The sequence below is a fragment of the Nomascus leucogenys genome, chromosome 6, assembly GCF_006542625.1.
Source record: "Nomascus leucogenys isolate Asia chromosome 6, Asia_NLE_v1, whole genome shotgun sequence".
NCBI classification, from domain to species: domain Eukaryota; kingdom Metazoa; phylum Chordata; class Mammalia; order Primates; family Hylobatidae; genus Nomascus; species Nomascus leucogenys.
Window position 1 is genome coordinate 83,984,356 of NC_044386.1, and position 27,510 is coordinate 84,011,865.

General features: G+C 52.2%; 1 protein-coding gene across 1 annotated transcript in view; it reads right to left on the reverse strand.

Moving 5' to 3' along the window:
- Nucleotides 1–207: 207 nt before the first annotated feature.
- Nucleotides 208–27,510, reverse strand: part of RBPMS2 (RNA binding protein, mRNA processing factor 2) — a 35,544-nt gene continuing 8,241 nt past the window's right edge. Inside the window, exons 2-8 of the mRNA XM_030813820.1 lie at nt 11,868–11,945; nt 10,652–10,690; nt 9,730–9,792; nt 9,299–9,449; nt 8,718–8,866; nt 1,474–1,543; nt 208–1,301 (exon numbers count right to left, since the gene is read on the reverse strand). Coding sequence (XP_030669680.1) covers nt 1,481–1,543; nt 8,718–8,866; nt 9,299–9,449; nt 9,730–9,792; nt 10,652–10,690; nt 11,868–11,945 — 543 coding nt within the window. The 3' untranslated portion in view covers nt 208–1,301; nt 1,474–1,480. The remainder of the gene's footprint in view (nt 1,302–1,473; nt 1,544–8,717; nt 8,867–9,298; nt 9,450–9,729; nt 9,793–10,651; nt 10,691–11,867; nt 11,946–27,510) is intronic.

Below are 27,510 nucleotides of genomic sequence, written 5' to 3' on the forward strand. Positions count from 1 at the left end.
GACTTTGTTTCTCCAGCTTACAAATGAGGGAGGCAGGAGAGGCTAAGCGAGCTCCAAGGTCCTCCCCCACCACCTTTACAGTCACAAGCCAGCTGCCAGCGGGCCAGGCCCACTTCACTTCCTTCCCCCGACTCCACATCTCTCTGGCTCTGCATTCCCAATGGCAGTCTGAGTCCATGGAAGGGGGAAGTAAAGGCCAGAGAGCAGTCATTTTGATTTTGTTTTATTTTGCATTTCATATATTATCCAGTTTCACATTCTCACAGGATCAGCAATGACAATAGCCGCCTCGTCTCCCAAGTCTGAAATGGCCAGACGGTCACAGCTGCGGCTGACAGTAAAGCACTGATATGCTCAAAACAAAAAACATTGCACAGTGGTTCCTTCATTTCATTTTCTTAAACAAATGCCTGACACAAAGGCGTACTGCTGAAGAATGGAAACCCTTTTCTTCTTCATGCCTCAAACTAAACATTAAACTTATCTGACAGGGCGAACGAGGTCGCTTTAATAATTAATGGTACACACATGAAAAATCCTTTATGATGCATAAATATTTTGTTACACAGGGTACAAAAATACTTCTCACGTTTTGGTTGGTTTCAAGGTTTGGAAAGAATGAAGAGCAGCGGCGGGCGGGGTGCGCTATGGAGAGGTGAACAGAACGGGCAGAGAGGGCTTTCTTACGACTGTTGGCCCATCCGAGAAGACAGGAGCGGAGGAGCCCCGTGTGAAATGAAAAAGCAAACCCCATCTATCTGTTGGGTGGAGGTGGGAGCTGAGCCTGGAAGCGTGTGGGGCCACAGGACTTGGGCCTCCCTGAAGCGGGGTGGGTGCAGGGGCGGGGTGAGGAGAGAGGGGCCAGGCAGGATGAACCACTGGGAGCCAGGACCTGTCGCTATGGTGACAGTGTGAGAACAAACTGTACACTCATATATACACAAGTGTAAGTGTCTTAACTCATGCCAGAAAACATGCAAAATTAAACGCCTCACTTCCTCGAGGGGGAGCTACAGAAGCAAGTTTGGGCAGGAGGTCAGGTCCCAGTGAGGCCTCAGAGCTGGATCTGGGCGCCCCAGCGAGAAAGTCCCCAAATCCTCTTGGGAGGCATTGGAGAAAGGCTTGAGGGTGTAGAACAAGGGAAGGGAGGGGAACAGGAAGCAGTCCACTGAGTCAGGCTTGGGATTCACAGTCTCTGGAGGGCAGCAGCTCTGTGCAGGCCACCCGGGGGCAGTGGGAACTCAGGGCGCCTGTCCCGGCACCACCACAGATTCCCAGAACCACCTCCCCGGTGACCAGACCTGGAGGGAGGGAGAGAGGCGGCCATGAGCAGAGGCATGGGACTAGAGCTGAAGCCAGGCCTGCTCTGGGCTCGGCTAAGCTCTTGAGACCCGGGGCAGAGGGAGGAACTACGGCCCTGCAGGGAGCCAGAGTCTAGGACACTTGTCCTGGGCCTCTGGGGCCAACACTTACTGAAGAACTAACAGAACTGACGGTACTTCCATCCTTGCTGGGTGGTGTCAGAGGAAGGGTACCAGCGCACCTGCAAGAGAAGCCAACATCAGGAGCCAGCTGTGCATCTCTTCCCTCAACAGGAAGCCAGGTAACCATGGCCATCGGTGTCCCCGCTGGAGTCCTGATTCTGTCACTGATTGGCTGGCACACGTTGGGCCAGTTACTCACCTTTAAAAGCATCAGTTTCTCTATCCGGAAAGTGGGAGTGCACTGCCTGATGTGCCTCCTCTGCAGGACACAGGTTCCAACGAAAGAAAGTCACTTAGGCGTCTCATACCCCAATCAGCCCAATCCAAATGGGCCACTATGCTGGCGGGAGCCCTGGCAGCTGGGGGCAGTGGTGCCAGCAACCCGCCCTTCCCCTTTACTGACACAGCACGGAATTCCTAATTCTGTGGAGGAGGAGGAAGAGAATGAGCCTCATACATTTTTGTTTGACTTCTTTGGGTCTCAGTGCCCTCATCTAGCTATAGGACAGAAATGATGAAGTCATATGTGGTTGTGAGGATCAGGTAAGACAGGATGTAAAGATACAGTAAGGCCGGGTGCAGTGGCACACACCTGTAATCCCAACACTTTGGGAAGCTGAGGTGGGAGGATCACATGGGCTCAGGAGTTCAAGATCAGCCTGGGCAACATAGGGAGATAATGTCTCTATTAAAACAAAACAAGGCTGGGTGCAGCGGCTCACACCTGTAATCCCAGCACTTTGGGAGGCCGAGGCAGGCAGACCACCTGAGGTTGAGAGTTCAAGACCAGCCTGACCAATATGGAGAAACCCCATCTCTACTAAAAATACAAAATTAGTCGGGCGTGGTGGTGCATGCCTGTCATCCCAGCTACTTGGGAGGCTGAGGCGGGAGAATCGCTCGAACTCGGGAGGCGGAGGTTGCAGTGAGCCGAGATCGTGCTGTTGCACTTCCGCCTGGGCAACAAGAACAAAACTCCGTCTCCAACAAAAACGAAAACAAAAAACAAAAAACAAAACAAAACCCAAAGTCCGTGTAGACCCCAAGGGGTAGGACTCTCCAACATCAGTCCTGATTCTTCTGAGAAGCCATGGATGAGACCCAGCTGAGGCTCCCGTTTTGACCTTCCCACCCCCGCTGTGCCATGCCCTCCATCACGAGCCTCTAAGTCTAGAGGTCTATAACATCAGGCGGGCGGCAGCTATATGAGATCATCCTCACCAGTGCTTGGAAGCTGCCTAAACCCTGGCACTTGCCAGAAGGCCCCACAGAGCAGTAGCCCCAAAGCTGGGTTCCCAGAGACTGGTCAAGAAAATGACACATTCCCTCCTCCCTCTGGGCCAGTCATCTGGAAGGCAAGTATGCTGACTGCCAACACCGCAGGGAAGGCCGCCTGCCCCAGTTATGCACGGTGAAGCATGTCTGTCCCAGCCTGACCCAGGACAGGGAGAGGGGGTTGGCGGGGGCGAGGCAGGACAACACAGGACCTTGAGTTGGGGTTGGGAGATCAGCATCCAGGGAGGAGAGCCGGAGTCCCATCAGGAAGGGAAGGGGCAGCACATGAGCGTGTGGTAAGAAAGGAGTAGAAGCTGGACCTGCAGACAGCTCCCTTGAGGTTGGAGCAGGCAGACCCAGTTACCCACTTGGCTGCTGGGAACTCCTGCTTCCTGGGTAAGCCATGCCAGGCCATCTGGGGGCTGATGGAAGCTTCCTAAGAACCTGTTCCTATCCCCGCCAAATTCTAGGTGCTGTTTTGTACACCGCAGAATTCCAGCCACCACCTCCCAGGAGCTCAGCAGGAAGTTAGAAACCTGGCTGGACGCTAGCACTTACTCCACAAGAGAGGGACACGCAAGGAAACCAGCAATGCTGCTATCAGAGAAGCCGGCAGCTGGCACCAGCTCAGGGAGCCCCTTAGTGGGCCCTGACCACCGCCCTTCATGTAGCCTCCAGCTGGCGCAGCCCCACAGCAAGGAAGTCCCTGACGGGCTGGGTGTCCTGCAGGGCCGGACAAGGGGAGAACATGGACGACAGAGTGGAAGGAGCTCAGGAGGCCTGCAACCCAACCTCTTTCACCACTGGGAAGCTGAGGCCTTGAATGACTGCCTAAGGCCGCCCTCAGCAAATCTGCTGGATCCTGCCCTACACTCTCGATACAAGGTGCTGGGAGATTCCTGCTTCCCAAGCAGCGACTTTCCCTCCAGCCTGAGGGACTCCTTGGGGAGAAAGTAAAGGAAAGCTCCCATATTTGGGCTTGGGACAGCTGTGCCACTGAAGCAGACAGAATGCATTTAGAAGGGCTGCTTTTCCACTTCCTTTGGTTGCCTGGCATAGGCCAGTGGCCTGGGTCCTCTAGAAGCCGCACAATCCCTTCCTAGAGCTCTTCTTTCTGCTCCAGCTACAGGAGACCCCTGGGGGGCCAGGCCAGCAAGATAGGGCACCCGCAGGGTCCTTTCAGGGCCTCCAGGTGTGCCCAGGGGGAGCGGGGGCTCCTAAGAGTACCCCCCACAAGCTATAGTGACCAGGCTCCAAGAGGGCTGCTTCAAAACAAAGAGCGGAGGATGCAAACTCAGCCCTCTCTCAGATCCTGGGAGTGACCAGTTGAGAAGATATACCAGAAAGCAAGCAACGGGATGAACCTACATAAGAATAAATATAAGGCCAGGCGTGACAGCTCACACCTGTAATCCCAGCACTCTAGGAGGCAGAGGTGGGCGGATCTCTTGAGCCCAGAAGTTTGAGACCAGCTTGGCCACCATTACGAAACCCCGTCTCTGCAAAAAATACAAAAATTAGCTGGGCGTGGTAGCACACACCTGTAATCTCAGCAATTTGAGAGGCTGAGGCAGGAGGATCGTGCTTGAGCCCAGGAGGCAGAGGTTGCAAAGAGTGAAGATCATGCCACTGCACTCCAGCCTGGGCAACAGAGTGAGACCCTGTCTCAAAAAAATAAAAATACCTCAAAAAAGAAAAAAAAAAGATATAAACAACCAAAGATACGGAAGCCTCACTCATCCGAAATTAAAACAATATTTAACCCAGATTGGTAAGTCTACACTTTGATCTTGTCATAGTTCTAGGAATTTATCATAAAGAAAACAAAACAATGGCTGGGCGCAGTGGCTCATGCCTGTAATCCCAGCACTTTGGGAGGCCGAGGCGGACGGATCACCTGAGGTCGAGAGTTCGAGACTAGCCTGACCAACATGGAGAAACCCCGTCTCTACTAAAAATACAAAATTAGCCGGGCGTGGTGGCACACGCCTGTAATCCCAGCTACTAGGGAGGCTGAGGCAGGAGAATCGCTTGAACCTGGGAGGCAGAGGTTGCAGTGAGCCAAGATCGCACCATTGCACTCCAGCCTGGGCAACAAGAGTGAAACTCCGTCTCAAAAAAAAAAAAAAAAGAAAACAAAACAGAAGAAGTGCCCAGAGAAGTACACACAAGGATATACACTGTCGTATAGCTATCAGTAAGCAAAACTGTATAGACAAACCAATTTACCATCTACAGGGAGCTGGACACATTCGTACAATGGTGTACTAGCCAGGTATCCAAAATGTAGAGCTACACTTACTAATATTTTTTTTAAGTCCTAATATTTAAGTTTTTTTGTTTTTTTTTTGTTTTGTTTTCTTTTTTTGAGACAGAGTCTCACTCTGTCACCCAGGCTGGAGTGCAGTGGCGCGATCTTGGCTCACTGCAACCTCTGCCTCCTGGGTTCAAGTGATTCTCCTGCCTCAGCCTCCCGAGTAGCTGGGGTTACAGATGCCTGCCACCACGCCCAGCTAATTTTTGTATTTTTGTAGAGACGGGGTTTCACCGTGTTAGCCAGGCTGGTCTTGACCTCCTGACCTCAGGTAATCTGCCCACCTAGGCCTCTCAAAGTACTGGGATTACAGGCGTGAGCCACTGTGCCTGGCCCTAATATTTAAGGTTTTAAAAGATTAAATATGTATTGTAGTTTTTCTAAGATTCACACCTATAGATTTACTTACACACCTGCCCCAAACTACCTACCGAACTGAAGAATTAAAAGTACAGGTTTTCTGGGGACTGGATGATAAACCAAAGGGAAGAGAACAAAAACTGCCGGTTTTTTTCCATAAATGCAGATATGCTAATACAACAATAGCTCCTGCTCATGAAGCACCTCCCCTGTGCCCGATGCTGTTCTAGGTAGATTTCATATACTAAGTTCATTTAATCCTCACAAAAACCCTATGAAGTAGATGCTATTATCATCTCCATGATACAGATAAGAAAATAGAGGCAAGGGAGTTTATGTAACCTTAAGGTCACTAGTAAATGGGTGAGCCAGTTTAAGGGGGAGAAAAAGGCCATGGAAGACCCGCATATCCTCAGGTTGGAATGGAAAATGAAATCCAGTCTGGGAGGACCCTGGGATGCAATAGGACACTGAGAACCCCTGTTTTAGGCCACCATCTTTCTATGCTGAACCGCACTGGGCCTGCCATCCACAGTTGCTTTTGTGCCTCACCCTCTTTAAGGGGAAGATTGTATCAAAGGGTTAGAAGGCCAGGCAAGGTGGCCTCATGCCAAGACAGAGCAGGACCGAACAACCTCCAGGACCCCTCCTGCAGGTCTGGTCTCTGCAGCCACGTAGCTGTGGAGGCCTGGCCGGGCTACTGGCAAACGGCATGCAGCTGGGGTAGAGAACAGAGGTACTTGTTCTCATCCCCTTGTCCTTCAGCTGCTACCTTCTCCTGAAGTCACCTCCTTGCCCCCAGGCATGGAAAAACTCAGTCCTTCTATTGGTCCTTTGGGTTGAGAACAATTCACTTAATATCAACAGTGTCCATACTTCCTTTAGACACTTTTATCCCCTATCTCTGGGGCAGCACTGTCAGGGGGCAAGCAGTAGGGCTGTTGGAAGGAAAAAAATAAAATGTTCTTAGTCGGGTAACAGTAAAACAACCTGTTTTACTATTGAGGAAATGGCTGCCCAGAGAGTTTGAGTAGCAAGGACAGAACTAAAGACTCCCTGCTCTAATCTCTTCCCATTAGCCTGCCTCCCCCAAAACGCCACTATCCTTTGGGGTGGGTGGCCTCTATCCCAGTACCCGTCCAAGGAAGGCCAGAAGGCAGGAACTCAGGCACAAAGAGGCCTCCAGCCTCAGAGAGGACCCAAGGGGACCCAGACAATAATGATATTAAATAACATCACAACCATCTGCACTTTCACAGCACTCCCTCCATGCCATCATGCGAACAACACACCTATCAAGTAGGCATTAACATCACCATTTTACAGAAACACAGAGACGGTGGGTAACGTGCCCAATGTCCCACAGCTGTTGAGAACCAGGATTTGGGCCAGAGTTGGACAGCTGCAGAGTGTGGATGGGGTGGGAGAAAACTGGGAGGGAGGCCAACAGGAGGAAGAAAGCCCTGTGGCGTGGAGCTCAGGGCCAGAGAGCAGTGCCACCCCCAGCTGGCTGGGCAGAGGTGCCCTCTCTGATTCATTTGACAAACTCATTGTCCCTGGCTCCCAACCTCTGTCACAGCCTAGCAATTCAGAGGATAGGGCAGAACCTCTCCACCTGATCTGGTCTATCCCTCTCATTTTACAGATGGGGATACAGAGGCCCAGAGGTGAGGATCATGTAGCCAACTGGTGCCAAATCTGGGATCAGAGGTGAGGAGCCCAGTGAGGTGGGAGTCTGCGATTCCTTCCAGTGCCTCCCAGGGCCTTGCAGTTAAACATTCGCTTGACCTGAAGCATCAAGTCACTGCCCAGGTCAGGGTGGACAGGATGACCTTCCCTGCTCCCCGGTCTATTCCAGCCACAGAACCCAGTTTGCAGTAAATACCCAACAATTCCCTCCAGGGGAAGGTCTTTACCACCTTCCTTATCCTCTGATCAATTTTCGAGCTATTTGTGGTGCTCAGCTGGGGAAGAGTGCCAGGGTTAACCACAATTCCGCCCTCAGTACAACTGAACATTGCGGAGCCAGGGAGCATTCCCCTGCTGGGGAAAACAGTTTGCTAGGGTAGCAGCCCCTGAATCTGAACTTTCCACTTTGGAACTGGACAAACCCAGGTGTCACTGAGCCCCTGGAAGAGCCTGAAAATGGACATACACACAGCTCTCGGGCAGAGCACCCGACTCCTCCCGCCTCAGCTCTGGCTCCTGTGAACCCTCCTTTCTGGCTTCTCCTGCTTTCCTTCCTCATCCCCTCCTGCTCCCCAGCCAGGTCCCAGCAACCTCAATTCTCTCCTTCGCAGCAGCACAGCACACCCTGGCTGGGCAGCTCTTCCTGGGGATCAGTGCTCATCATCTGGCTGGTCAGAGGTTGAGGTGGGCTCAAAAGTGCCCCCCAGCCCCTTGCTGTGGCTGCCTGGCCACATCTTGTCACTGCCACTGTGAGGCACCCCACTGCTCCCCGACACACACAGAGTGGGACGAGACCTCCCCTGCATAGTGCTCCAGTGACTTGCACTTGTGGCTGAGTCAGACCAGAGGAGGTGCCTGCATAGCCAGGGGAAAGCCTGACCCCCTGCCTGCCCATTGGGCACCCCCAGCCCAGCACCCCACACAGAGCCTTCCTGGCCCTGCTCTAACAGCCCCGACTCTCCCCAGAAGCATTCACTCCCTGTTTCCTGCCCGGCACAGGTTCACAGTGGACAGCATCCAGCCTTCATGGAAGCGAGAGCCAACACTCAGTGAGCTCTCAGGGTGCTCTAGGTTACATCCTAGCACTCAGTAGTCACTTCGTCTTGACATCTAACTTTCACAACAACCCTAAGGCAGATTATCTGATCATTCCCATTTTTCAGATGACTAAAAAAAAAAATCAAGGCACAGCAATCTGTAAGAGCTTGATGAAAGGGACAGGAAGGGGCAGAGGCAGATGGTCTGGCTCCAGAGACCATACCCAGGTTAGGACTGGAATCATAGAGAATCATAGTCCCATCACCATGGGGGAACATAGTCGGTGCCTGGGCAGGGGTGCTCGGGGCTGGGGAACCGCAGCTGGGCTGCCTGGCATCCTCCCCGGGAACTCGTGGGTTGTCTTCTTCCTCTCTGTCAGATCCTAAACCCAAGGGCAGGGACAAATAGGTCCCTGGGGTCTGGGCTTTCAAACCATCAAGGAAGACAAGAGTTCTGCTGCAGCTCTGGGACAGCAGCGGCCAAGTGGCCAGGCACATGCAAAGTCTGGTCAGCCAAGAGCCCTTGTTCTTCGCCCTCCCCAACCTTAAAGGGCTTACCTGAGCGTGGAGGGCGGCGGCAGCAGCAGTGGCAGCTGGGTAGGTGAACGCAGCATGGGAGATGGCTGGGGTCAGCTCTGTGGTGTACAAAGGGTAGGGAGCCCAGGCCTCTGGGGATGCAGGGATCAGAGCAGCCCCCATCAGGTCATCTACAACAGGAGACAATGGCCTCCATCATCAGAACACTTGCCTCCCCTTCCAAACAGAGAAGGGGACCCAGCACTATGGTTGAGCCATATGCCCCACACTGAGGCCAGACCACTCCCAACCACAGAGGACCCCAAGACCAGGCAAGGAAGCCACGTTAAATTGGCCTGTCATGGTGTGCATCCTGCCTGCTTTCAGGCAGGCCTCAGCCCGTCTCAAATGAGAAATTAAAGAAGGTTTCAGGGAAGCTGGAAGCCCTGGCAACTCAGAAATTCTAGGAAGGCTGCAGGGGAGGGAGGAAAACCAGGTGTTTCAAAAATGGGTGGCCGTGGACACAAAAAGCCTCCTGGAAAAGGGGCTTCCCTCTGCAAGAGCCTGCAAGTCTGCCCCGAATGCAACTAAATGAGGGCCTGCCAGCTCAGAGTGCCACTCACATGGGTCCCGTGCGATGAAGTGTGCTCCTAGGGCGGGGTGCACGTTGCTGGGATTTGGAGTTGCCATTAGCTTGCTCTTGGCCATCTTGGTGTTGGCTTTGGCAAACTCTAGCCTCAGAGTCTGTGGATTTTCGGGATCAAAGCGAATACCCTACATGGGTAGAGAAAAGAAGAGAAAGGCTTACTCTGAGGGACCCAGAGTGTTAATGGCAGAGAATAGAGAAGAGCTCCATAAACAAGCTCGCCTGGAAGACTTGCCCACATGGTGGCTGAGGCAGAGGAAAGGCAACTCAGGCCTTGAGTAACGGCCTTTGGCACAGACAGTGTCGCCAAGGACTCTGCCCAGGGATGGCTGGGAAATAAGATACATCTGCACACCCACTGCCTAAGAGGGCTGTGGGTCAGAGAAGACCTGTTCTCCACCTACTCACGTTCAGCGCATTCTTGGCCGCTTCTGCTCCCGCCCGGCTGTCAAAGATCACAAAACCAACAGGCTAGTAGGAAAAAGAGAGAACACCCTTATATCTCTCCCAGCATTCCACCTCTCCCTCCAAAATAACAACAAAAAAAGAGTATCATCTATGTGGAAATAGTATTTGCCCTGCTGATGAGAATACAAAAGGAAAAAAAGCCCCCCAAAACTCCAGCCCACATCCTCCCTGTTCACTAGAACAGCAGTTTAACATGCACCAAAAGTCACGTCCCCCTCTCCAGGAATACCCTGTGGGAAATGATGCCAACAGAGCTTAATTCCACTGAATTAAACATCACCCTTTTAGTAAAAGTATTGTTTTTAATGCATGCAGATAACTAAAAGCAAGTCCCAGTGTTTTCCCCAGCAAGAAAGGGGACACCAATGTATCAAGGGCATGGGAAGACTCCGGTTCTATCAAGGAGCAATAGGTTGAAAACTGCTCCAACTTCATTTTCCCAAGGATCAGTCTAGACCCCAAATAGCCCCCAAAGGCTAGCGGGCCCTGGCCTCCTTGTATTAAAAGCTAGAGCTCAATCATGCCATTGCACTCCAGCCTGGGCAACAAGAGCAAAACTCCGTCTCGAAAAAAAAAAAAAAAAAAAAAAAAGCTAGAGCTCAGCTAACTGCTTTACTGTCCTCAGCCAGCGGGGCTCCCAGATTCCTAAGAAACAGACAGGGAGGACCAGGAGCTGGCTGGGCTCAGATGGCCAGTAAAGGGACAGTGGGACCTACAAAGGTTGCTCTGTCAGAAACAGGACAACAGGGAGCAAGTCTCTACCGCCAGATGCCTCTAGATTAGGGAAAGGTTAACAGGCCCTTGTTTGAAGCTCAGCAGTCAGTCTGGGCTGGGAGGAAGAAAACCCTAGGAGAGAAATTACCTGTCTTGCGGTGAGCTTGATCAGGGACCCTTCATACCCCTGAGGAGAGAGGTGGCTGTTACCGCGGAAGGTCAGAAGCGTGTGTTGTGCTAGCCCAGCGCTGCCACCTCATCAGCCCCCGCTTTCCCCAGGGCTCCCCTGAGTCATTCTCACACCCTTCTCCCTGTCAACATCAACCCACCCTGACCTCCACCACTGCCAAACGTCCACCGCCCTGCGTTCTGAATCATGAGGTCTAGCACATGGGGTGGGCGTCACGCGGCAGCACTCATCACTTTAGGCAGAAATTCCCATTTGCTCCAATAACTAGTAACCCGAGAGCACAGACCTTACCTTTTAAGTTTTCTCATCTGCAAACTGAAAAGGCTACACTGAATCTCAAAGATTCTTTATATAACCACATATATTTAAAGATTCTTACTGTTAGCTGGGCACCGTGGCTCACGCCTGTAATCCCAGCACTTTGGGAGGCTGAGGCGGGCAGATCACAAGGTCAAGAGATCCAGACCATCATGGCCAATATGGTGAAACCCCATCTCTACTAAAAATATAAAAACTAGCCAGGCATGGTGGAGGGTGGAGGCATGGAGGCAGAGGCAGGAGAATCGCTTGAAACCAGGAGGCGGAGGTTGCAGTGAGCCGCACGCCACTGCACTCCAGCCTGGGCAACTGAGCGAGACTCCATCTCAAAACAAAACAAACAAAAAGGCCGAGTGCTGTGGCTCACGCCTGTAATCTCAGCACTTTGGGAGGCCAGGGCGGGCGGATCACGAGGTCAGGAGTTCAAGACCAGCCTGACCAACATGGTGAAACTCCATCTCTACTAAAAACACAAATATTAGCCAGGCATAATGGCGCGTGCCTGTAATCCTAGCTACCTGGGAGGCTGAGGCAGGAGAATTGCTTGAACCCAGGAGGCGGAGGTTGCAGTGAGCCGAGATCACGCCACTGCACTCTAGCCTGGGCGACAGAGCAAGACTCCGTCTCGAGGAAAAAAAAAAAAAGATTCTTACTGTCTCCATTTAACTGGCGAGGAAACAGAGGCTCAGAAGGCAGCATGTGAATTCACAGAACCAGGACAGGGGCTGGACCTGCCCCCACAGCTTCTGCCACACCTTCCCGCATCATCCTGCTGCCCTGCCCCACCCCAGATTCACTCCCGCTGCTTCTCCAGGGTCCTAGGCTCTACCCAGGGGGCGGCTGGGTCCTGACTCACCTTGAACGGCCGGAAGAGCAAGTAGAGTTCTCTGGGTTTAATGTCCACAGGGAGGCCGCTGACAAACAGTGTCCGGACCTGGAGAGAGAGAGCAGTGATCAGGGCCAGGCTGCCCAAGACGGACAGGGATGACGACAGCTCTTCCTTCAGGCAGGCAACTGGAATCCTTCTAGGGCTTAGAGGAATTCAGCCTTTCCCGGGCCTCCTTGGATACCCCAGGCAAATTAACATTGTTTCACAGCACTCCATTTCTCAAAGCCCTTTCCTTTCTCTGGGTACATCCCAGAGGCATCGTGCAGCGTCTGCCGGATGCCTCTGCACAAAGACTGAGTCTGCTGGTGAACAGAGGCAAAAAGAAAGCCCTGTTCAACAAGGGTACAAACCCAGCCCAGCACGCCTTTTTTTTTTTTTTTTTTTTTTTTTTTTTTTTTTGAGACAAAGTCTTACTCTGTTGCCCAGGCTAAACTGCAGTGGCGTGATCTCAGCTCACTGCAACCTCCACCTCCTGGGTTCAAGAGATTCTCCTGCCTCAGCCTCCTGAGTAGCTGGGATTACTGGGGTACACCACCACGCCATGCTAATCAGTATGCCTTTTCAAACCAAAGCCTCCTCTAAAAATCTAAAGAAAGCTGCAGTGTCTGATCCCCCAAAAATGTACATGTAAAAATGTATCTTTTTTTAATCCATTGCACCACTGGCCCCTCAGACAAAAAAGTATCTATTTTCTAGATGATACCCATGGCCTCCTGGTAGACAGCCTCCAGTCTGGTCGAGGGGAGGAGCAAAGATGTAAAGGAAACAGAGTCCCATGCCCACTATGCCCTGCAGTGATTTCAACAGAGGGCCCGGCACTTTCTCATCCATCTCCTGCTCCTACACGAGATGTGGGACCTTCAATGTCAAGAAACACCTCATACTCCTGCCTCTCTCCCTGCTCTTAGCATGGTGATGGTACTAAATGTTGACTGAACAGGGTAATGGGTAAACAGTCACTATGCTGAGTTTTGAAGAACACGCCAAGATCTTGCCAGCTTCAGGTGAAGCATTTGATGCTGAGTTTTTTGGTTTTTTTTTGAGATGGAGTTTCGCTGTCACCCGGGCTGGAGTGCAGTGGCGCCATCTTGGCTCACTGCAACCTCTGCCTCCCCAGTTCAAGCGATTCTCCCGCCTCAGCCTCCCATGTAGCTGGGATTACATGCGTGCACCACCACGCCCAGCTAATTCTTTGCATTTTTAGTAGAGACGGGTTTCACCACGTTGGCCACACTGGTCTCAAACTCCTGACCTCAAGTGATCCGCCCACCTCGGCCTCCCAAAGTGCTGAGATGACAGGATTGAGCCACTGCGCCTGGCTGATGCTGTGAATTTTGAGCATTGCCCCCAACATGGTTACAAGCCAGGTCTAAACACCAGGTGTCCATCCTGTGACTGTAGCCACTGCTGCTATTTAAACGCTGCTGGCACTGGATGCTAAACTAGCAAGCCCTGATCAGCCAAAAATTGTGATGGGGGAGGGGAGATTTTCCATAGCTTAGATCCATTCAAAACATTTTTTGAAACTGTGGCTTCCTGAATAATGAAAAATGTGAACAAGCAGAGCGTCCCTACGCACTTGACTCCTGCTCTGGGCCACATCTCCTCCTGCGAAGCCAAGCACAGGTCTTCTGAACTCACCGCTGCAGATTTTAGAAGTTCACGTGCCTCACCCCATCACGCGGCCATTCTTGAAAGCATTTAGTTGCCCTACAGTGGGCCACATCCCCTTCTTGAGAGCTACCAAAGAACTTGCTCCACTCTCTAGTGATGGCCCGCTGACCCCAGACAACAGCCTTTCTGAGACGATGGCTTTTATCAGTGGCTTGTCTCAGGAAGCTGGAGTAATGTTAGGCGAAACTACACCCAATGCACCCAGAGAACTCAACAGAGCCAAGAATGTCAAAGGAAACCAGCCAGGATAGCTGCTGGTTACTGGTGTCACCACTCCCACCCACGCAAGAATGACTCTCAGCCATGGTGAAGACAAACCTCACGTGAGCTTTTGCCAAACCCATTTAGCAGAATCTCGGGCCGCTTGGGACGCATCTTCTCCCTTGGGACACGTCTTTCCCTCAGTAGAGGCACCACTATACCAGCCTCTGTGCCCGGGCTTCGAGTGATGGCACCTCACACCTCACAGCCCTGGCAGCTCATGTCCCACAGAGACACCACTCGAATTCTGCTTTGTTGTTGGCAGCATCTGGGGGTCTGGACAGCCAAGGCTCCAGGATGGGTGAAACCGAGCTCCTGACCTGAGCCCAGCAGGCCTCTCTGCCCTTTGATGTAAGGGCCTTGAGTTGTGCGTGTGAATCCCCAAGCAGAAGTGACTTGTCCAAGGTCACATGGCTTGTTCTTTAAAGGCAGCAGACCTGGAACTCAAAACCCAGGCCTCGGCCAGGTGCAGTGGCTCATGCCTGTAATCCCAGCACTTTGGGAGGCTGAGGCAGGCGGATCACTTGAGGTCAAGAGTTTGAGACCAGCCTGGCCGACATGGTGAAACCCCATCTCTACTAAAAATACAACAAATTAGCCAGGTGTGGTGGCCCATCCCTGCAGTCCCAGCTACTTGGGAGGCTGAGGCAAGAGAATCACTAGAACCCAGGAGGCTGAGGTTGCGGTGAGCCAAGATCGCACCACTGCACTCCAGCCTAGGCAACAGAGTGAGACTCCATCTCAGAAAAAAAGAAAAAAAGAAAAAAAAGGCCGGACATGGTGGCTTACACCTGTAATCCCAGCACTTTGGGAGGCCGAGGTGGGTGGATCACCTGAGGTTGGGAGTTCAACACGAGCCTGACCAACATGGAGAAATCCCGTCTCTACTAAAAAATACAAAATTAGCTGAGTGTGGTGGCACATGCCTATAATCCCAGCTACAAGGGAGGCTGAGGTAGGAGAATCACTTGAATCAGGAGGCAGAGGTTGCGGTGAGCTGAGATTGCACCACTGCACTGCAGTCTGGGCAACAAGAGCAAAACTCCATCTCAAAAAAAAAAAACCAAAACCCAAGTCTTCCTACTACATGCCCAGCCTGGAAGAGGTGATGGGTGCTCTGGGTGCTGGGAAAGGACGACAGGACCTGAGCACCAAGCCCTCTGGGTAGCTCAGGGTCTGCCCCCAACACCTCACCCCCAGAGGATGGGCCAAGAGTGCAGCCACCAGTGCCCTGATAGAGGGACCTAGACCAGTACCACTCCCTTCTCTCCTCCCCTTCCTCCCCAGGAAAGCAGGACATGATTTGGGTCAAAGACCCAGACCAGAGCAGATCCACGGAAACCTCTGCTTCAGTTCTCCCCAGGGGCCACACATTTCACCCGGGCTAATTTTAAACCCTCCCTCAAATGGCTCCTTTCTGGCCAGACCTCCCCAGAGGCCTCTTAAATAGCAAGTTCTCAGCACAGTTTCCTGCTTGGGGTGGGGTGGGGTGAGTGTAGGGGCTGTTTCCTCATCCCGGCTCAAGACTCGTTTCCAGGATTCCCTCTGGGCCCGATGACCCTTTTCCTCAGGGTTCCATCTTTCAGGTTCTATAGAGTCCAAAAGGCTACCCCACAGCTCCCATCCTGTCCCTGGCCAGCTCTCAGGTGGTCAAGGCAGTCACGGATGAGCTGGTGGGCCCCTGTCTGCCTGAGCACAGATGCTCTGTGGGGAACAGTCCGGGAGGCTAAATCACAGCAAGTGTGACCCCCAAACACCCGCCTTGGTTCCTACTAGATTCCAGCCACCCCAGCAGATGACATCTTAAAGCCCCTTCCCTTGTACAGATAAGGAGACTGAGACCCAGAAAGACTCAGTGATTTGTCAATGGCACACAGCTGTTTGTGAGGCACACTCTGCTGTTTGTGAGGGCAGGGGGAGCGGCACAGGGCAGCCTCATCAGCCTCATGGGTGGGTAAGTGCTGCCATCCGTCCACTCAGTATGACACTTGTTTAGAATGACAGCCACACCAGAGTGAGGAGGGCAGAAAAAGGGGAAACTGGCAAACCAGGAGCAGGGGAAGCATGGGCTCCGCAGGCTGACCAGCCACACGTGGGGAGGAACAAGAAGTTCCAAAGCCACCCAACACCTGCTTCCATCAAGCCCGCCCAGCCCATCCACTCCAGGGCCCCGACAAGCGTCCACAAGGCTGCCTGCACTGCCCCCTCAGCTCACCCCTTCCTCACTCCTTAACTAAAGGTATCCAGCCTTCAGGTCTTTCTGGCGTCCTCAACTCCCCTTTCCTTCCTCTGAAGTCCCATAGTGGCCATTAGGACCCCTCGCCTTATAGTTCCCAGCAGTCTGAGGTACCCCTCACCTTGACTACAGAAAGCCCTAGAGACAGGAACGAAGCCTCAAAACATTTCCATCTCCCAATGTCCCTAGAGTCGGTCTAAGCACTGGAGACCTCCCCCATCTCTACACACCTCAGTCCCTGCAGAGAAGAAACTCACAGCCAGAGACCAGATGTGATCAAGCATGGCAGAACGATACCATAAATGGCAGAGAGGGCTGGGCATGGTGGCTCACACCTGTAATCCCAGCACTTTGGGAGGCCAAGGAGGGTAGATCACTTGCGGTCAGGAGCTCGAGACCAGCCTGGCCAACATGATGAAACCCCGTCTCTACTAAAAATACAAAAGTTAGCTGGGTGTGGTGGCACACACCTGTAGTCCCAGCTACTTGAGAGGCTGAAGCACGAGAATCCCTTGAACCCGGGAGGTGGAGGTTGCAGTGAGCCGAGATCATGCCATTGCACTCCAGCCTGGGAAGCAGAGCGAGACCCTGTCTCAAAAAAAAAAAAAAAAAAAAAAAGCAAAGAGAACACGCCTTAGTTACACTGGAGTTTGCTTCCTAGCTTCATGCTTGGCCTGAGGAAGCCACTTCATCTTTCCAAATCTCAGTTTCTAATTTATATTTATTTTTCATTTCTTTTTTTTTTTTTTTTTTTGAGATGGAGTCTCGCTCTGTTGCCCAGGCTGGAGTGCAGTGGCACAAACTCTGCTCACTGCAACGCCGTCCTCTGGGTTCAAGTGATTCTCCTGCCTCAGCCTCCCAAGTAGCTGGGATTACAGGCGCCTGTCACCACGCCCAGCTATTTTTTTTTTTAAGTAGAGACAGGGTTTCACCACGTTGGCCAGGCTGGTCTCCTCACCTCAAGGAGTTCCTTGAGGTCAGGAACTCCTGACCTCAAGTGATCCACCCGCCTTGGCCTCCCAAAGTACTGGCATTGTAAGTGTGAGCCACCATGTCTGGCCTCATTTTTTTTTTTTTTTTTTTTTTGGAAATGGAGTCTCGGTCTGTCTCCCAGGCTAGAGGGCGGTGGCCCTATCATGGCTCACTGCAGCATCAAACCCCTAGGCTCAAGAGATCTTCCTGCCTCAGCCTCCAGAGTATCTGGGACTATAGGTGTACACCACAATGCCTGGCTAGCTTTTCCATTTTTGTAGAGATGAGGCCTCACTATGTTGCCTGGGCTGGTTTTGAACTCCTGGGCTCAGAGAATCCTTCTGCCCTGGCCTCCCCAAAGTGGTGGGATTACAGGTATGAGTCACCATGCCTGGCTTCATCTTCACAACACAAACACCATCTATCTCCAAGACTGAGAGCTCACCTTACTCTCCCCATTACTTGTGAGAGCAATAAAATGCTGGCTTCATTCAGGGCTCCTGCATTTACCTGCACAAGGAGCTCCCTCATCAGGTGCCATGAGCCACTTATTAAGGTTGTCGACTGAAGCTGGATTGGGTCCAGGTCAGACTGAAGCTGGTAATGTGGGTGAGATGTCCTAAGGTGGTCACTAGATTCTTTAGTTTTTCTCTTCCCCAGAGGAGGTAATGCCCGAAATAGAAAACACCACAGAGATCAGCTAGTTCAACCCCTTCGTTTTATAGATGGGGAAACTGAAGCCAAGAACAGGGTAACAAGGCAAGCTGATGGCACAGCCAGGATCCTTCAGCAACGGCAGGAACACAGACATGCAGTTACTTCTCCAAGGTCCAGCCAACTAGTCTTGTGTCTCAGGCCAGTACTGGGGACCACTGTGGTACCTACGTCAGGGTAACAGGGGAAACATTCAGGAAACAGGCTGGATGCTCCAACCTGGGCAATATAGCAAGGCCCTATCCCCCCCGCAAAAAAATCAGCCAGGCGTGGTGGAAGGCACCTGAAGACTGAGCAACTCAGGAGGCTGAGGTGGAAGCATCGCTTGAGCCCAGGAATTCAAGGCTGCAGTGAGTCATGATTGCACCACTTGCATTCCAGCCTGGGCAACAGAGCAAGATCCTACCTCTAAAAAACAAAAATAAAAAATAAAATAAAAGGTTAGATGTAGACAAGGATTCAGGCACCAACAACTAGTTGATGACAAGAAGGAAAGCTCAACCAAATAACTCATGTCCTGCCTATTCCATGGGTTTATTACAAGAATTCGGCACATACACAAAACGTTTTAAAGCATTTGAAGAGTGCAAACGGGTGGTTCTCACAATCTCAGGCTGCTGGAAGGCACCAAACGCATTCACCTGGGCCCTCTTCCATACTCTCATCCCTTCTGCAGAAGCATCCAGCAACCCAAGGATTCCTGTCCCGAAATGTGAAGGGCAACCACAGCCCTTCCAAAAAAGTCACCCTTATGGCAAGTAAGAGCAGAAATGCTGGGAGCACAGTCAGGCGCTCAGCACAGCTGGAAGGTACGCCTGTAGTCAGATGGAACAGGTATGGGGGAGACCTGGGGAATGGATGGAGGATGATCCTGAGAACTCAAAGATACTTGTTGAGGAACAACCCTTCTGGTGGAACCTGCTGCAAGCAACAATATAGGCAAGGAACGTAGCCAGGGTTGTGTGCCCATACAGAATACCACAGACATGGCTGTGTGGCTCTTATGACCCAAAGGAGCAGACCCAGCCCTGCTGGAAGTCCCAGACAGTGCCAGGCCTACCTAGGGGAACTGACCAACTTTTGGCACAACTGTGTCTCTGCCCAGCAAAGCTTTGGGGGCACCCAGAGCTGCTCTTTTCTGAGGCAAGACTTGCCTCTAGAGTCACAGGGAGTGGGAGGGTGGGAGAGGGGTCCATGGACCCCACAGGCTATCACTGGCACGTCCTGGAGTCCTCTACGTCTTTGTTGTCAATTGTTTATAAGCCTGACTCCTTTGGGGAGAAGGGCCTGTGTGTTCTTGAGCTCTTTCCCTCCAGCCAGTGCTAGACATAGAGTGCCTGGGAGCTACCTATTTTTATTTTTAATTAAAAATTAAACTTTTATTTTTATTCTTTTTTTTTTTTTGAGATGGGGCGTCACTCTGTGGCCTGGGCTGGTCTCCAACTCTTGGGCTGAAGTGATCTTCCTGCCCCAGCCTCCCAAAGCGCTGGAATTATAGGTGTGAGCCACCTCACCCATCCTGAGCCACCTCTTGACCTCTCCCCACCTCCCCGGGAGGCCCCTCAGTCTCACTCCCAGCTCCAGCATCGTAACTCAGCCCTGGGGTCCTGGGGAAGGGGAGGGCAGCACCTGGGTGGCACAGGAAGTAGGGCCCCCCATCCTCAGCCTTGTTTTTGGAGGCCCCTGGAATGGGGAATCCCCTCCCAGTACGAATAGGTCTAGAAGGAGCTTCAGGACCATGCTGTCTAATCCCACCACGATGGAAAAGCCTGCCCAGGCTGCCCAGGTCACCCAGCCCTCTCCTTCAGGAAGGTGTGAGCTGCAAACTGACATCCAAATGTTCTTCCTCAACAGCCCTCTCCAGCCCAGAGGTTAAGGGGTCATTTTTTAGAGAAGAGAAGTAGGAAGAAGGGGCTCTGACAAAACCATTCCCATCTACGTGTCAGTGATGTTCTTCCTTCAGACAAACTGACATTTGTTTCAGGATCTTCCGAAAAGACAAAATTAAACCCTTCAGGAGCAAAGTATCAGGAGCACCCAAGACACCAGCACAAATCCAGGCTTGTGTGGAAAGGGACTCGGCCTGTTTTTCTTTTTTTAATTATTTTTTAATTTTTTTGAGATGGAATCTTGCTGTTACCTAGGCTGGAGTGCAGTGGCACCATCTCAGCTCACTGCAACCTCTACTTCCTGTGTTCAAGTGATTCTCCTGCCTCAGCCTCCAGAGTAGCTATGACTACAGGAGCACGCCACCACACCCAGCTAATTTTTGTATTTTTGTAAATTTTGTATTTTTAGTAGTTCTCCAGAACCCCACAACATGGGGTTCCGCCATGTTGGCCAGGATGGCCGAACTCCTGACCTCAAGTGATCCGCCCACCTTGGCCTCCCAAAGTGCTGGGATTACAGGTGTGAGCCACTGCACCGGGCCTACTCGGCCTGTTTCTATCAGCTCAGGTAGACGTCTCTCTTGGCCCTTGACACCACCATGGGCAGACCTGGCATTCAAGCTGCTGCCACAAAAGGCCAGTGCCCTGGACAGCAGATGCTTAGGGTCCCTCCTTCCAGGGCACACACAGGGCCCAGCTCACATGGAGGTCCTGCAGGAATAAGGAATGGACTCGTGGGGGAGAAGGAGGGGCCAAAGCAGCTGAGAAAAGCCTCCATGAAGAGCAGGACTGGGACACAGGGTCAGCCACGAGCCACGACCATGGGGACTGCACACTTGGTCAGAAGCGGCTGCGGCCTGGCCGCTCACCAGAAGTGTGTCTCCCTCTGCAAGGGGAAGGACAAGTCCGATGCTGAGGGATCCAACTCTCAACTTCTCAGATACCGTGACCATGAGGACAAGTTCCATAAGTGCTGGCTTTTATTAGCGACGGAAAAGGTAAACACTGCTTTCAAAAACAGTGGTAGGCTCAGGGATATTAAAGTCTCTTAAGCTTTAAGTTTGGAAGACAAATCCCGGCCTTCGAATAGCCACAAAGGACCCCAGACTCCAGGAACCACCACCTAGAAAACAGATCCTTCTCCGGATCACCTGAGGTCAGGAGTTCTGGACCAGCCTGGCTAACATGGTGAAACCCCGTTTCCACTAAAAATACAAAAATCAGCCGGGCATGGTAGTGCACGCCTGTAATCCCAGCTAGTTGGGAGGTTGAGGCAGGAGAATCGCTTGAACCCGGGAGACGGAGGTTGCAGTGAGCCAAGATCACGTCATGGTACTCCAGCTTGGGCAAAAAGAGTGAAACTCCATCTCAAAAAAAAAAAAAAGAAAGCAAGCAAGCAAACAGACCCTTCTCCACCAAGGATACTGAGGCAAGAAACCACTAGAACCACTCCCCACTCTTCCCTGCCCACAGACAACCCACCAACCCACCAGGAACAGTCACCCCTAGAGGCCAACTCTGGCCTTCTGTAAATTCCTGTCTCACAGGATTGGGACTTGGAAAGAAGACACCCCAGGAAAATCTCACTGCAGGCAATAGAAATATCCTTTAAAAAAAAAAAGACTTTTGCAGCAACCCTTTAGCATCTCTAAAAGTTAGAATTCAATCTGGAAAGGAAGAATTGTTTCAACTGTCCACTCACAATGTTCAAGTAACAAATGCACGTGCTTCAGCAGTCCCCTACCCACTGCTTCGAGCGAGCTCTCCTGGTGTCATCTGGATGGAAAACACTACTTTGGGAAGGGGGGGTGAGAAGAGGAGAGAAATCCAAAAAGGGAAAAACGAGCCTCTTATAAGCCCCTCCCACATCCTTCCCCAACTCCCAGCCCTCAGTAGCAACCCAAATACAGAACATCTGAGCTGGAAGAAACCTTATTTTTAGACGAGGAAACCAGGGCCTAGGGGTCGAGTGAGTAGCTCGCAGTTACTGAGCATGTCAGAAACAGCCTGTTCCCAAGTGCCCAGCTCACGAGTCAATACTCTTTTGCAGACCTTGATCTCACACCAACCCACTCAGACCCAGTGGGGCCAGCCCAAGGTACCCAGGAACAAGTGGCCTTCAGCTTTTTTGTGCCACTGCACTCAGGCTGGAGTGCAGTGGCACAAACATGGCTCACTGCAGCCTTCTGGACTCAAGCGATTCTCTTGCCTCAATCTCCTGAGTAACTGGGACCACAGGTGCACACCTCAAAGCCCGGCTTTTTTTTTTTTTTTGAGATGGAGTCTCACTCTGTTGCCCAGGCTGCAGTGCAATGGCATGATCTTGGCTCACTGCAACCTCCACCTCCGCCTCCTGGGTTCAAGTGATTCTCCTGCCTCAGCCTCCCAAATAGCTGGGATTACAGGCGCCCACCACCATGCCCGACTAATTTTTGTATTTTTAGTAGAGATGGGGTTCCACCATGTTGGCCAGGCTGGTCTCAAAAACTCCTGACCTCCAGTGATCCATCCGCCTCAGCTTCCCAAAGTGCTGGGATTACAGGCATGAGCCACTTTATCCAGCCCCTGGCTAATTTTTTAATTTTGTTTAGAGGTGGGGTCTCACCATGTTGCCCAAGTTCATCTTGAATTCCTGGGCTCAAGCCATCCTCCTGCAATCCCAAAGTGACTCACGCCTGTAGTCACAAAGTGCTGGGATTAGAGGCGTGAGTCACCGCGCCTGGCCTGGTCTTCAGCTCATGAGCAAAGAGGACAGACACAGTATCTTGCAAAAGGTTGGGGTAGGTATGATGGTGGCGGTGGCAGGGGGGTGGGGGGTGGTCCCACTGGATGGTGACATGGTGAATCCTACGTGGTTACAGGCCAACGACAAGACTGACCGACAGACTGCCAACTCTCCACAGCTGAATGTGAGTGGCCTTGTGCCCCACTAGCTGTGGGGAGGTTGGGGGTGGGTGGCTGGAGCAGGGCCCAGCCATCCCTACCAGCCCAGACCACACAGCACATGAGCTGCAGCCTACAATTCTAAGTTTACGGCTTTCCTGTTATAAAGACACTGAACATGTTTTTAGAATTTGCTGCCATCATCATTGCACCTAGATCTGATCTGGCTCCCCCAAGGGCAAGAGACCCCATTGAGAACCAGAATACTGCACTCAGGGTCCAGCTCAGAAGATACCCGCTGACGAGATTTCAAACAAAAGACAAAGAACCTCAAAACAACTTCAGGAAGCCCAGGTTGAAGCCCCAGCCCTGTCACCAGCCATGGCAGGTGGCTTTGTGGCCTTTGCTCATCAGTCTCAGCTACAGGAAAGTAGACTCACCTCAGGTCCCATCACACACTGACACTCTATGACACCAGGCATTTTAAAGGGCAGTAGAATGTGACTGAGTCTCAGATAAGACTCAGCCACTGTCCTCCATCTGCTCAGCGCTTCAGTGACTCCTTGTGCACACAAGGCAGCAAAGAAGCGGTGTGAACAGAGAAGAGAAGGGGACAAGCTGGAAGTCAGGGGCCAGCTCTGGGCCCTAGACCAAGCTGGGCCTGGGAGTTTGAGGGGGGTCTCTGCAGAGCCAATGTTAGGGCTGCCGAACAGAAATGTCAGGGCAGTCATACCCTTGGTGTGGTCTTGGTCGCCGTGGTAGGTAGGGGGTGGGTGTGGGAGTGTTTTGGGGGATTGCGTCCTGCCTGGGTCCCACGCTTAGGCTTGGCACCAGCAGGTTGCTCTTACGCCTCCCATAGGAAAGAAGGCCCTCTGAGTATGGCCACTTGACGTGAGGTGGATGGAATGTGGCGACATGGCCCGCAGACCCAGGACTTATAAGGCTCTGAATAAGGACACAGGGGAAGATGGCAAGCAGCACACAGCCAGACAGTGGATGTGAACCTAGATCCACACACTCCACAACATGTTTCCCGTGCTTCCTGCAAGGAGCTCTGGGGCGGCTCAGCTACCCAGGCAAGGACGATGCCCAGATCCCCTTGCAAGAAGCCCCCATCTAGAGGACACTTGGCCCCGGAGTTTACCAGTGTCACCACAGCCTCACCTAGTAAGGACAAGTCCCAGGTTCAGGTGGGATCTGGTGTCCTGCCTGCCCCTGCTATCCCTCTTGCCCCAAATCCCATGTTATCAGGGCCTGGCTATAAGGCCCCATCCTAGGCTGCCCCTTGTAGTTTCATTCCTTTACACAAACCATCAGCATGCAAAGCTCGTAGTCCTTTGAGCAACAAGTAGAACAGGTATAGGGTCCCCATTTTACAGATGCAGAAATCAGTTCAGGGATCAGGTGCCTGGCTGGCCAGTGGCAGAGCTGAGGCTTAAGTCCAAGTTGCCTGAAAAGTTTGGGGCTCTTCCTCATAATGTGCAATGTGTCCTATACTTCCAACGGTGTGTGTGTGTAGGGGTGGGGGGAACAGAGACTGGGGGGAACTAAGCCAGGGTGAAAAGTTATCTGAAAGGAGGGACAGGGCTGGGCATGTATAAGAAGGCTTCAGACCTCATTCTCCAAGCCACTTCCAGCCCCAGGAAGAGAAGCCTTAATGTCGTGGGAACACACCTGGTCAAAGCCTGTTGTGTGCACTTGACCTACACCTCATTTAGGAACTAGACCAAACAAGAGAATGAGCTGTGCTTGCAAACTCGGTGTCAGGGCAGGCTGGCTGAAGCATGCCTTCCATCAGGCTCCAGACAGAGCCAAGGGCAGGACTTGGCTTTCAGAGGCAAAGTTCACTGGGCACCCCAGCATGGAAGCCTCCCAGGCCCACCCACCTCCTGCAGCCTTCTTGGTGCTGTGTGGCCAGCTAACACAGATCTACTGCCTGCCTGTGTGCCTGGCAAGGGTTGCAGTTGCCACCACTGCCATACAATACCCTGCAAAAGGGATTAGATTCAAGGCATTGGGCTAGAGGACCCCTACACCCCTCACTGCCAGCTCCTAAATCAATACCTCCAACCCTTAAACCACATGATGCTATGCTGGCATGAACACACAGCCCCGAGCCCACCACACCTAGCCCATTACTTGATGGAGGCAAATGAAACCTGACAGGAGAGATGTTTCCTAACATGATGCTCCTGTCAGGAGAGAGTTTCTGTTCAGAGGTAGAAGCTGCTTCCGCAACCTGCATTCTGATTTGCAGCTCCCTGCCACAAACATAGTAGGACCCTCCATCTCAAGCTGTGCCTGGATATATATGGCCACGACTCTACATCAAGAACAAGAGGCGGGGCGCGGTGGCTCACGCCTGTAATCCCAGCACTTTGAGAGGCTGAGGCGGGCGGATCACGAGGTCAGGAGATCGAGACCATCCTGGCTAACATGGTGAAACCCTGTCTCTACTAAAAAAATAAAAAAAATTAGCCGGGCATGGTGGTGGGCATCTGTAGTCCCAGCTACTCGGGAGGCTGAGGCAGGAGAATGGCGTGAACCTGGGAGGTGGAACTGGCAGTGAGCCGAGACTGCGCCACTGCACTCCAGCCTGGGTGACAACAGAGAGAGACTCTGTCTCAAAAAAAAAAAAAAAAAAAAAAAAAAAAAGAACAAGAACCAGCCGGGAGCGGTGGCTCACGCCTGTAATCCCAGCACTTTGGGAGGCAGAGGCGGGTGGATCACAAGGTCAGGAGTTCGGGACCAGCCTGGCCAACATGGTGAAATTCCGTCTCTACTAAAAATACAAAAAAATTAGCTGGGCATGGTGGCGTGCACCTGTAATCCCAGCACTTTGGGAGGCCAAGGCAGGAGGATCACGAGGTCAGGAGATCGAGACCATCTCCACTAAAAATACAAAAAAATTAGCTGGGCGTGACGGCGGGCCCCTGTAGTCCCAGCTACTCAGGAGGCTGAGGCAGGAGAATGGCGTGAACCCACGAGGCGGAGGTTGCAGTGAGCCGAGATTGCGCCACTGCACTCTAGCCTAGGTGATAGAGCGAGACTCTGTCTCAAAAAAAAAAAAATACAAAAATTAGCCGGGCGTGTTGGTGTGCACCTGTAGTCCCAGCTACTCGGGAGGCTGAGGCAGAAGAATCCCTTGAACCCGGGAGGTGGAGGTTGTAGGGAGATGAGATCACACCACTGCACTCCAGCCTGGCGACAGAGCAAGACTCCGTCTTAAAAAAAAAAAAAATTAGCCAGGCATGGTGGCGTGCACCAGTGGTCTCAGCTACTCAGGAGGCTGAAGCTGGGAGATTGCTTGAGCCCAGGAGCTCGAGGCTACAGTGAGCCGTAATCATGCCACTACACTCCAGCCTGGGCAACAAAACAAGATCCTGTGTCAGAATTAAAAAAAAAAAAAAAAAAAAAGGGACCAGTCTGGGCAAAAGCTGGAAGGTGCAGAGCCTTTTCATCAACAGTTCTTCAAAAATGGGCCAGGCGTGGTGGCTCACACCTGTAATCTCAGCGCTCTGGGAGGCCGAGGTGGGCGGATTACAAGGTCAGGAGTTCGAGACCAGCCTGGCCAACATGGTGAAACCCTATCTCTACTAAAAATACAAAAAATTAGCCAGATCGCTTCTCTGCCTTTTGGCTAAGATCAAGTGTAAAAAATTAGCTGGGCATGGTGGCAGGCGCCTGTAATCCCAGCTACTCGGGAGGCTGAGGCAGCAGAATTGCTTGAACCCGGGAGGCGGAGGTTGCAGCGAGCTAAGACTGAGCCACTGCACTCCAGCCTGGCAACAGAGCAAGACTCTGCCTCAAAAAAAAAAAAAAAAAAAAAAAAAAGGTCTCAGCTCCTATGCCAGTAGTATCCTCTCCTAAATCCCCGCCCCTACCTGCACTAAAAGCGTAAGATAGTTGAGGAGGGGGAGGTTGGTTAACCACAAAGAAGGGCTAAGTACTCCAGACTTCTGCCATGGCCTGGTCCAAGTCAGGCTCTGCCCATCCTCCCTGGAGGTTAGAGGTGGCCTTGATAGCTTGTGACAGTCAAGAGCCTCTGCTCAGTTGGCCGTGAGGTGACTGACAGCCAAGGCAGATGGGCCTAGGCAAACGCTCCTACCACACCCAGGCCCTGCTGCACTCCAGAGGCCTCCAACGCTGATACAGCCACCAGTGCACTCTTCAGGAAGGGAGGGCCCAACAATCCTGTCACCTGTCTAGTGTTGGCACATATCAGAGGTAACCGTACTCTCTCCATCAAAGGGTGGAATGTGGGAAGAAGCAGAATACAAGTAGGCCATGCCGGTGCCTGGACAAGCAGTGGGCGGGTTCTGGCATATGAAGCCTCATAGGCTGCCCACAGTTTCGACTTAATGGTGGCTTTTTTTTTTTTTTTTTTTTTTTTTGAGACGGAGTCTCGCTCTGTAGCCCAGGCTGGACTGCATGGCGCGTGCGATCTCAGCTCACTGAAATCTTCCCACCTCACAGCTTCACGCCATTCTTCTGCCTCAGTCTCCCTAGTAGCTGGGACTACAGGTGCCTGTCACCACACCCGGCTAATTTTTTTTTTTGTATTTTTAGTAGAGACGGGGTTTCACCGTGTTAGCCAGGATGGTCTCGATCTCCTAACCTTGTGATCCACCCACCTCAGTCTCCCAAAGTGCTGGGATTACAGGCCTGAGCCACTGTGCCCAGCCTGTTTTTGTTTTCTGAGACCAAGTCTCATTATGTTGCCTTGACTCATTGCAGCCTCTGCCTCCCAAGTTTAAGCAATTCTCCTGCCTCGGCCTCCTGGGTAGCTGGGATTACAGGTGTGCACTGCCACACCCGGCTAATTTTTATATTCTTAGTACAGACGGGGTTTCACCACGTTGCCCAGGGTGGTCTCCAACTCCTGGGCTCAAGTGATCCGCCCATCTCAGTCTCCTAAACTGTTGGAATTACAGGCGTGAGCCACCGCGTTTTTTTGTTTTTTACTTTTTTTTTTTTGAGA